This window comes from Trifolium pratense, linkage group LG5 (genome assembly GCF_020283565.1).
Source record: "Trifolium pratense cultivar HEN17-A07 linkage group LG5, ARS_RC_1.1, whole genome shotgun sequence".
Lineage (NCBI taxonomy): Eukaryota > Viridiplantae > Streptophyta > Magnoliopsida > Fabales > Fabaceae > Trifolium > Trifolium pratense.
The window spans coordinates 9,189,734-9,200,914 of NC_060063.1; the positions used below are offsets into that span (position 1 = coordinate 9,189,734).

At 32.5% G+C, this 11,181-nt stretch overlaps 2 protein-coding genes across 2 annotated transcripts; both read left to right on the forward strand.

The window, feature by feature from the left end:
- The first annotated feature begins 487 nt into the window (after positions 1 to 487).
- On the forward strand, positions 488 to 6,013 carry LOC123885281 (protein GAMETE CELL DEFECTIVE 1, mitochondrial). Its single transcript, XM_045934558.1, has 3 exons — positions 488 to 1,128; positions 1,956 to 2,145; positions 5,593 to 6,013. The coding sequence occupies exons 1-3, from the start codon at positions 566 to 568 to the stop codon at positions 5,809 to 5,811; spliced, it is 972 nt and encodes a 323-aa protein (XP_045790514.1). The 5' UTR covers positions 488 to 565; the 3' UTR covers positions 5,812 to 6,013.
- A 1,426-nt stretch (positions 6,014 to 7,439) lies between these two features.
- Positions 7,440 to 8,053, forward strand: LOC123887335 (60S ribosomal protein L27-like). Its single transcript, XM_045936637.1, has one exon. It carries the CDS (start codon positions 7,505 to 7,507, stop codon positions 7,910 to 7,912), a length of 408 nt encoding a protein of 135 aa, XP_045792593.1. The 5' UTR covers positions 7,440 to 7,504; the 3' UTR covers positions 7,913 to 8,053.
- The last annotated feature ends 3,128 nt before the right edge of the window (positions 8,054 to 11,181 follow it).

The following is an 11,181-nucleotide window of genomic DNA, read 5'->3' on the forward strand; positions in this document are numbered from 1 at the left end:
AACAAAATCACATCATGTGTCACTACATGACCTTATAAATTTTATTTGGCTTACAATGTGGTTCGAACCCAGGACCTATAACGTACTACTCAAACCCCTCATCACTAGACCAAACCTAGTGACTTTCATACCTTATAAATTAAAGACTAAAACTAATAATTTTTAAATTTGTATTTGTAGAAAAATAATAATCTCAAATTTTGTAAAAATTAAATCTAAACAATTTTTTTTACCATGTTATTAGTAGAAAGTTGAATTTAAATGAAAAAACTTACAATTTTTGTTCAGTTTAATCTGGTTCGGGGGTCAGTTTTTGCATTAAGTGATTTCAGCCCCTCCCGATCACAGTTGTGGGGATCGAATCGTAGTTCTCGCTACCAAGTTTAGTGTCAATCACCACTGAACCAACTAACGATCGGTTACAAATATTATTATTTTTTTTAAAAAAAGAAAACATTTGCAACACTTTATAAATAAAATTGCTCCATTGAAATCCTCTCTCACAACAAAACTCATTCTCAGTCTCACTTCCCTTTCCGCCTCTCTCTCAAAAGTCGCCGTCACAATGAAATCAATCAACCGTCTCATCTCCGTCACAAAGCGCCTAACCACCGAACTCCGCCACGAAACCCTCCTCCCTTTCAGAACATTCTCAACCACAATTTCCGGATCATCATCATCCTCCTCCTCCTACGACGCCAATTGGGAAACACCATCCACATGGTCAACCGGTTTAACAAAAGATCACTTCAATGGCGAAGAAACAATCTCAGATCTACAAGAAATGGAAGATAAACTACAAGAACTCGAACAAGAGAATCGGAAAAGCAAATCGTATGTTGATAGTTGGAAACAACGAATGAGTGATACTTGTGTATTGTTGAAACAAGTTCAAGAACCTGGTGCTAGAGGTTCGTATTTGAAAGATAGTGAAAAAGCTGAAATGTATCGATTGCATAAGAAAAATCCTGAGGTTTATACTGTTGAAAAACTTGCTAAGGATTATAGGATTATGAGACAGAGAGTTCATGCTATTCTTTGGCTTAAGGAGCTTGAAGAAGAAGAAGAGAAGAAGCTAGGTCAAAAACTTGATGATTCTGTTGAGCTTTTGCTTGACACTTGTCCTGAGTCAGTGATTTTTTTTTTATCATTTTTTTGTTATAATTTTTATTTTTGTTATGTTAAAAGTGATTGTTCATATGTTGAATTGAATTTAGGGTTTATGGTTTATATATATTATTAAGTGAGAATTAGTTTGTTTGTATGTTGAGTTGAATTTAGGGTTTAGGGTTTATAGTTTATAGTTTATTTGTTGTTAAGTGAATATTGATTGATTGTTCATTGTTCTATGTTCAGTTGAATTTAGGGTTTATTTAGGCTTTGTTTGGCAATGTCAAATTTTGAGCTTGTGACTTATAGCTTATATAAGCTCATTGAAAAAACAGACCTGTTTGGTACCCTCTCACAAGCTTATCGCTTATTTTTACGAGCTTATGGCTTACTTTGATAAGATAATTCAATTAGCTTATAGCTTATTTTGATAAGACGATTCAATTAGCTTATAGCTTATAATTTTTTCTTCCAATTTTACCTCTGCCATCTTACTTGAAAAAAATTTATTATTAGTTAAACATATCTTTTTTATGTAATTTCATATTATAAGCTAGTTCAACTACTAATTTTACCAAACACTACAAATTCAATTAACTAGCTTATCCGCTAAAAGCTATAAGTTCATATGCTATAAGCTAGCTTATCGGCTATCCACTATTGTTTGCCAAACAGAACGTTATTTATTGTTAAGTGAAAATTGATTGTTCATATGTTTAGTTTAGTTTAATTTAGGATTTAGGACTTATGGTTTATTATTGTTATTTGTTATGTGAAAATTGATCGTTCTTATGTTCAATTGAATTGAGGGCTTATTTATTTATGTCTTGTTGTTGTTGTTGCAGATTTTTTATTTCTCATGATAGGGAGTTCCATGTTGCGTCTCTTCCTTATAAGCCTGATTTCAAGGTGATGCCTGAGGGGTGGGATGGCATTACCAAAGATTTGGATGAAGTTCATTATGAAATATCCAAAAAGGAGGATGATATGCTTTATCGAGACTTTGTTGAGAAGATGAACTTCAACAAGAAGAAAGTGAGTTCTCTTTGGCCTTCTATTCTATGTTTTGTCAATGAAGCATACTTTGTTATATAGAAATAAATAGATAGATGTCTTGTGTACTTTATTTTAGCCTTACTATGTTGCTATAGAGTAGTAGAAGTATTTGATATCTTCGTTGTAGACATTTAATAGGTAAGGTGAAAGTTTGGCATGACATATTGGTGGGGTTCGTGTTGTATGGTAGAGTAAAAAGCATATATAAGTAGTCTCTGCTGAGAAATAGAAAAGGTCTTAGATTAGAAGGATTTAAACATGACATTTTAGAATAGGTTTGAAGAGAGGTTTAAGACTGGCAAGAATAGGTGGTTCTTCACTTAGCTCAGGTTTTGAGTTTGTTATGACTAGTCTCTTATAACTTCTCTAATTGAATCATATTTTACCATTGTTCTTGATTAATTGTATTTTTAGTGTTTTGGATTTTGAATCTGTGAACTGATTTTGGATTTTGTATCTTAGATTTGTTGTTACTGGTATTTGATAATTTTATAATGGTATTATGTTGAGGATTTTATATTGGTTGGTTAATTTATGTAAGTGTTGGTTATTTGTGTGATTTGAGGTTATTTGAATCCCTAAGATAGGATTTCTTAACTTGTTTTGAGGGAATTTGGTGAATTGTTTTTTGATGGTTGGAGGTAAAGTATGACTAGTCTCTAATATAAATCGTTTTGATATTTTGAAATTTGATAATGCTACATTGATGATGCTCTTTTGTTGTTGTGATTTTTTAATAAGTGTGTTGGATATTTGTGTGATTTGAGTAGTAATTTGAATTCACATGATAGGATTAATTAACTTTTTTGAAGCAATTTTGTTGAATTGGTTTTAAATTGTTGGATTTAATGGGAGACCAGTCTCTAATTGAATCACGGATTTAGAACATGAAAATTAAATCGGTTGTTCTCTGAATTCTGTTGTTTTTGGTCCTGGTTATCCTGCTGTCTATTTGTGGTGGATTTGACTGTTCAAATTAGCAATAGTTGAAAGCTTACAAATCAGATTTTTCTTCAAGAGTTTAATGACTATAGATTGGTGCTATAAAAAAGTTTTGTTAAGATATCTAATCATATTTTACCATTTTATTATGCCATCATAAGTTCTTGATAGTGTGAAGATGTTTGTGTAAATTTTTGTATACTGCCATTATATAGTTAATGTGTTTATTTATAAATGATGTTTAAATGGGCAACTTAGAAGAAAATCAACCCAGTAGGGGAAATTTCTCAATAGGAAAAAAGTTTCCAACATTAATGCTGGTGGATAAAGATATGAATGTTACTAGAAATTTATGAATAGAGGGAAAGTGTAGATCAGTGTATCTTGTGATGGACTTTTGATCTACACTCAGTACAAGTTGTGCTTTTTTTCCTCTTAGACGTTTACTTTTTAATATACCAAAATGTTGATAACTAAGGGTATTTTTGGATTGGTGGTATTGCATGGAGTGAATTTCTTAAAATCTAACTAGTCTGTTCCATTCCATGATTTCTATCCCACTTAATTTCGCTTAATATCACTTAATACTACCAATCCAAACACATACATAAACTCTGTCCAGAAGTAACTCAATTTGATTGAGACCGCTGTCGTTAGTCGTTACTGTCGTGCTAAGTGAAATGGTACAAAAACTGTAGGGAAGAGGCAGAGGTTGCAATGAAAGTGAGTGAACAGAAGGAATTTGGATTCACTTCAGTTAGGGGATCCCTCATTCACGCAGTTGGGACATCGGTGGTTGTTCTGTTAAGATTGGATAATCTAAAAAAATGCAGATTTTATTTTTATTTTTATAATTTCAAATACTGCGTATGAATTTGGACTCTTTGATGTCTCTGACTGTGTGACTGTGGAGAAAAAGAATGAGATGAGGGTAAAGTTGGAAAAAAGTGGAAAAAATGCATCTCTCTATAACTTTCTTTGCTGCCAAGCAAGCAAAGAAAAAAGGCACGGGATCAATAATTTTTCTTTTATTTTTTTTTTCTGCCAAATCAAACAAAAGAGATGTGCTAGTCGGGGTGAAAATAGACCAAAATGTCTTATGAAAATCTTTAGTCTAACTCATCAAATGGTATAACCAGGGGATTGAACACGTAATGTGAGATCTAATTCAGCTCTCTATTTATATTTAAGCCCTCTTAGATCAATGTGGATAAATAAAATGATCAGTCACATATAGCATCTGTTTGATACTGGTGTCAAGTTTCTCAAAAGCACGGTGGTTTTAGACGTTGAAGCAAAAGCTTGATCTTGTTGCTTCAGCACAGTGAAAAGGCCAGTTGGACGCGAGTTTGCAGTAGGAAACACGGAACTAAGTATGCCATTAGTTAACTCAAACAATCGGTTATATGGTCTAATAAATTGACCATTGGTTATACTGTTTGAAGGTAGAAAAAATGAGCTTCATATTAATTTTTGAGTTGATAAATCCATGTAAATTATTTCCTAAAGAATCTAAAAAGGTTTTTTTTTTCTTTCTTTTTGGTATAAGAATCAACAAAGGAATTTGTATTCCACATGAGGAAATTAGTGGAGTGGCCTCATAGGTTATCACAATAGTTCAAAAGGTTGATAATAATAGAGATTATAAACCACAGGCTTTGATCAAATAACTAGCATAAATCTGAGATGCTTTTATTCATTGTAGAAAGATTACAATGTTTTAGCCTAATATTCAATACGTTAGATTACTTTGTAATGATAATTGAACATATATAAATCAATACCTTGTCAAGCTTGAATACATGTTAATGGTGGAATGTGGAAACTCCACTGTTAGGATTTGGCAATCGACAAAGCTTGAATTTGGGGTTATTGTATATGAAATGTATGGTTGACTGTTTGTGCAGTTGAAATCATATATAAGCTGGAAGTTGAGTTTTTTATTTATTTTTTCTTTCATAGATAACATGTTTTTAAAAATCAATTGGTTGAACCTTGCCTTCATGATAAGTAATTGCATGTATGATTATTATAGTAAAATTTTCATTATTAGTTTTAGTCTTGTGAATATGTGCTTAAATATGGTTGTACTCGGTGACGCCCTTATAATCTGAAGTTTGTTCGGGAGATTAGTGAAGTTAGTTTACTCCCTAAGATAGGATTTATTAACTTATTTTGAGTGAATTTGGTGAATTGTTTTTTAAGGGTTGGAGGTAAAGTACGACCAGTCTCATATATCTGATATAAAATTTGGTTGCTATACGGTTTCCTTTTGAATTGTTTGATCAAAATACTCTTCTATGTAAAAATTAGTTCAAAATATAGTTTTGGCCTTTATTCTTACAAATATTTATTGTTTGCTGATCAATACACATTTTACAGCTGTCCTGACATCCATACTCTGTCTATTCTATGTCCTGTGTGCTGCTAGTCAGTTTTCTATTTGTAGATCTCGCTGAATAATGTGTTTGGGGTTTTGTACAGATGGCTGGAGAGGTGAAATGCCACAAGTATAGTCGACGACGCCCTGAAGATGGATGGACTTTTACTGTAGAGAAAATGGGATCCCGGGGGAAGCGTGGAGGTGGTGGGGGCTGGAAATTTGTTAGCATGCCTGATGGATCGACCCGACCACTGAATGAGATGGAGAAAATGTATGTGAGACGAGAGACTCCGCGCCCGCGACGAAGGATCCTTCCTTGATTACATTTTTTGTTTGTTTTGACTAGCTGTTAACATTAGAATTTTTTAGTTCATTGCATCCAATGGTTTGAGATATGCAAATGTATTGTTATTTGTTTATCCTTTTTTGGGGGGTTGAGTTATCCAATCTTTTAACTAATCCTTTTCTCAAGTTATGCACAATGATGTCAATAATTAAGATCCTCTTTGTTGTCAAGAAAAAGGTAACTACCACTAATTAAGATCCTTTGCTAGCATGCTTATGTTCAATTTATTTGAGAAAATGTGAAAACTATATATATATTTGCCACTTCAGTTATCAAGGGTGCTTAAAGCCATGCTTTTTACAAACTGAGTTATGTTCACATGATAAAAATAAATAAATTAACGTCTTTATTTCACTCTACATAAGAGTTGTTACAAATAAAAGTTAATAAAGCTCTACATCTAGCTAAAATAGAACCGCTTCGTGTCATCTGGAACAGCTGAACTGAACGAATCCACTACTCCTTTGAGTTCGAGCAGAACACAACTTGCTCGAAAGCTAATTCTCAAACCCTCTCTATTGATGCTAAAATGCCTAAGGCTACTCCAAGTTCATTCTCATGATGATTGGTTGCAGACTTGCAGCCACAAGGTATTCGCTCCCATGAGCATACCAAATTCACCGAGAAAGCAAATTCCAATCTCCACTCAATTATGATCCTCCAAGAATGAGGCATCAATGTTACATTTGATAAAATTATGGAGAGGATACTGCCATTTTGTTAGGTCCTGGTTCATCAGTTATCTCGATGTGTCCTAAACATCAACTTGTCATGCATTTCTCCACTGCAAAAACATTTGTCTCTTTGAAATGTGAATGATGTTTGTTGTCCCAAGTTGATGAATTCATGCTGCCCAAGAAGCTCCAAAGTATCATCGCAAACATACATTTCTTTTACCATGTTATGGATGTGAAATTTCCACATGTTAACGGAGAGGCATAAAAGAATGGTCCTCTCCTCTCAACTGAGTTTTTTTATACATAGAGTAAACAATCGAACCTTTAAACACTTACTTGAAGAACCAGTATTTTTATTACTTGGACCAATTTTTTGTTTTTTTGACTAATTCTTTATTGACAGGCAAACATATTGTCATCGTGGATTAGTAGTTAAAAATATTTAAAATTTTAAAGACAATATAAGTAGTTGTTTAAAAGTATAAGATAATGTCCATCCACATTTTTACGATTGAAATAATGACTTATTAACACTGGCTTGATTATAACAACAAAAATAAAGATATTACTAATATTAAACCGATCTTAATCATGTCATTATTTTAGCCGTAAAGACTACAAAGGTTGTATTTTTTACTTTTAAAGAGTATATTGTTAACAATCACTAAAATTTTTAATAATTTTAATCACTAGTCCACAATAATCCACTTACAAAAATATTCCAACACATACTCGCCTACAGGAGCAAATAACATTTATTTTAAAATAATTATTTTCTAAATTAAATTCTTCTCTATTGTGAAACTGGTCATAGAAGTATAAGAGAGGTGCAAATAATGTTGTAAAATAAGAACTAATCAATTCGGCCCAAACCAAACCAAAGCCCATCACAGGTTTCTCGTTCCCTTATACAACACTGCAAAATCTAGGGTTTCATTTCGAACGTGAACGGCGATTCAGCGGTGAGAGCGTAACGAAGAAGAACCGAAAATGGTGAAATTCTTGAAGCCAAACAAGGCGGTGATCATCCTCCAAGGCCGTTACGCCGGGAAGAAAGCCGTAATCGTGAAGAATTTCGACGACGGAACTCGCGAACGTGCTTATGGCCACGCTTTAGTTACTGGAATAAAGAAATATCCAGCAAAGGTTATCAAGAAAGATTCAGCGAAGAAAACTGCTAAGAAATCGCGTGTGAAAGCTTTTGTGAAGCTTGTGAATTATCAACATCTTATGCCAACTCGTTACACTCTTGATGTTGATCTTAAAGAAGTTGTTACTGTTGATGTTCTTCAGAGTAAGGATAAGAAAGTTACAGCTTTGAAGGAGGCGAAGAAGAGGTTTGAAGAAAGGTTTAAGACTGGGAAGAATCGTTGGTTTTTCACTAAGCTCAGGTTTTGAGTTTGTTTCTTTGAATTGGAATCAGTTTTAATTGTTCTTTTGTATTTTGGATTTTGTTGGCACTGTTATTTTTACAACTGTTCTATCTATGTTGAGGATTATGTTGAGGATTTTATATTGGTTTTTGTTTTGTTGAGTTGATTTATGTTTGTGTTAATTAGTTGTTTGATTTTGGGTTATTTGAATCCTTAATATGTGATTTGGAGTAAATCGAATCCTGCCAATGCCATAGGATTAGGTAATTTGTTTGTAACAATTTTGGTAAAAATTGTTAAATGTGTTGGAGGTAAAGGAAAATCTTAGTTGTCCGTCAAGGGGCCGGGGTTCTAACCTGGTTATCCCACTTATCCTCCTTATGGGTGGAATTTCTAGCCACCAGACTCTTTGACAAAATAAAAAAGGAAAAACTTAGTTCAGTGTTGTCTTCAACTGGTTTTGTTTTTTCAATATTGGTGAACTTGTTTTTAGATGTTGCTACAAGGATACTCTTTTGTTGGAATGAATTTTTTTGATATAAGTGTTTTAGTCCAATAGTTGGACTTTGTTTTAATCCCTTAGGTATGAATCATCATCATATGATTAAAAACACATATCATTGATTATAACATCATTTAATGGTACTTGATCCTAGAGGCGATCTTTTGTGGTGGTTTGAAGCAACATTCAGGCTGTCAAAGTCTTATTTCTGCGTTTCTGTGATGGTCGTGATGTTTGAATTGGCTTCTTTATAAAGTATCCTAGTTTAGTTTCTGGTAGTGAGGTTTGGATACCTCTTGTACATCGCATAGCTTACCTCTTCGATGTTCTGCCTGTTATTGTTCATCTGTCATGGAGGAGACTTCTTGCTCTTCCAGAGGTTCAACTTCAATTCTTTTGCGCAATCCGTGGCTTCTTAGTGCATCTCAAAATCCTTGTCCGTGAGGACTGTTCATGGTTTAGTTCAGCAAAAAACCGAACTGGACTTGAGGTTTTCTTTAACCTGTTTTTAAGGTTGTCTTTAACCTGTTTTTAACTATTACCCGAATCGATTGAACTGAACTGTTTTTCATGGTTAACCAAACTTAACACCTTTTTTTTTTTCTTTTCTTTTTTACCATTTTTTTACTATTTTTTAGAAAATTCAAACATACACTAAGGTACTGTTTGGCTTAGTTTTTTTTTTCCTCTACTTTTTCCTTAGAAGTAAGAAACTAGGCCAAATAATAATTTTTTATATTATTTCTAGCTTTATGGTTAAAATAGCTTTTACACCTAAAAAAAAGTTGGGCCAAACGATACCTATTAATTAATTTATGTGAACTGGAAATACTGATTTATAGACTTGGGAATTCTATTTTGGTACATAAGCAAAAACTGCACAAAATTTGATTGTGTATACATATGCATATTTGAATCTTGAACTAAGTTATAAAAAAAAATTGTCAAAACTCGGCTATATCCTTGTCAAAACCGAAAATATATTCTGTTATGAGAGCAATCTGCACATCAAAGAGCAGTTATAGGGAAAAAGTCAAGCATTTGTTTTTACTTATATTCAAAAACTGAGCGAGTACTATGTTGTAGTTGCGACTTGCAATATTTTCATTTATTCAGTGATATTCATGCTCTAGATATTACTCAATTACTAGATTATACATATCCATGGATTGAAAAATGTCTGTCAACAAGGATTATTTGGTCTGCAAGCAATGCATACTAAAACTTGAATTATTTGCATTGACTAAACAACAATTAGCCAAAAATTTCAAAAGATTATTGGTTGAAGATTTCTGTTGAATACAGTGATTAAAACTATTTTACAAAGAAATGTGGTTATATTGGTTGAAGATATCTCTTGATAGAAGCAAAAGAGTGAGCAAAAACCATTTGTTTAAGAAAACTCAGAATTGAGCAAAAACTCATGTTTAAGAAAACTCATAATCGAAAATCAGAATCGAAACTGCAAACCCAGAATCGGAACAAGCAAAAACAGCAATAACAAGCAATAACAGTTTTTAAGTTGAGTTTGCAGTTTGGTTATCAACAGTTTGGTTTGCTTATTTACGGTTCGGTTCACAGTTAGAGAACTGTCTTGAGATTAATGATTCGGTTATTTCCAGTTCGGTACTGTTCAGTGGTTTGGTTTACAGTTAATAATGAACAGTCCTACGTAAAAGGCTATTGAATGGAATAAATCTTCTCTTTTTTCTTCGAAAAATCAGTAGCTGTTAGTGGCCGAGGTCCTAAGATACTATGCTCTGCGATGTATTTTAGAGTATTGGTTAATCTGTTTAAAATGGTTTGTCATAATAAACTGCAAAGGTGAAAGGATTAGAACATTACGATAGTAAGAAGTGACATTTAACAGTTTCAAGTTCAATTGATGAATTAAGACACGATGTTTATCAAGTTCAAATAAGACCTTGGGATCTTGTTCTTTTGACTTTTTTTTTTTTTTTGAAGAAGCTAAAGAATGACTTTTATTTTTAATATATTTTTAGTTCATAAAGAAATGTTTGCACCATAAGGAGGGTTGATAAGATCTTGTTTTCTAAAATCGTTTCTTATTTTTATTTTTAAAACTTACGTTAACTTTATTTACAAACAAGGAGATATAGACTCTTGAAATGAACAATTATGGTTTTTTGAAAACAATGAAAATACCATAAAATTGTTATTTCTAAATAGCATTTCATCTTCTTTTCATCACAATTGTTCATTTCAAGAGTCTCGTCTTTTTATTGGCAAGTTAACATGAACATTGATGGTGCTAGGTTAGTTCTTTGATAAATTTTTGAGAGGACTCCCAAGTCCCAACAAGTAATGTATTAAGAGGCCTAAGGCAAATTTACTAATTAGGTTTTTTTAAGTCCATAAATTTTATAAGGAGAAGCACTAAATTTTGATATAAATTTTATATTCTATATTAAATACGTTTTAGTATATATAACTGTTTATTAAATGAATATGTAGTTGATTTTGTTTAATATTTATTTTCTTATTGATAATGAAGTCAATTGATTTTAATAGTTGTTGATGACAATTTGTTAAGGAAAATGTTATTTAGTAAGAAATTTCTTGCAAGAAAGACAACAATTTATGTGACAACATTTTTAATTGGTCAACTTCCTTATGTGATTCTTCCTTATTTTTAACTAGTACTTTCTCCCGTGCGATGCACGGGATATACCCCCGATAAATATAAGTGAAGTACCCGTAAGAAAATAAAGATCTACTCAATGGGGCCACATTCATCAAATGACTCATCTCGTAAAACTATACAATGTTCT

Excerpts from the sequence above, each read along its gene's own strand:
- LOC123887335 (XM_045936637.1), top strand. The coding sequence starts at position 7,505 with ATGGTGAAATTCTTGAAGCCAAACAAGGCGGTGATCATCCTCCAAGGC.
- LOC123885281 (XM_045934558.1), top strand. The coding sequence starts at position 566 with ATGAAATCAATCAACCGTCTCATCTCCGTCACAAAGCGCCTAACCACC. Across the intron at positions 1,129-1,955 it reads TTGCTTGACACTTGTCCTGA|ATTTTTTATTTCTCATGATA; the intron begins GTCAGTGATTTT and ends TTGTTGTTGCAG. Across the intron at positions 2,146-5,592 it reads TGAACTTCAACAAGAAGAAA|ATGGCTGGAGAGGTGAAATG; the intron begins GTGAGTTCTCTT and ends GGTTTTGTACAG.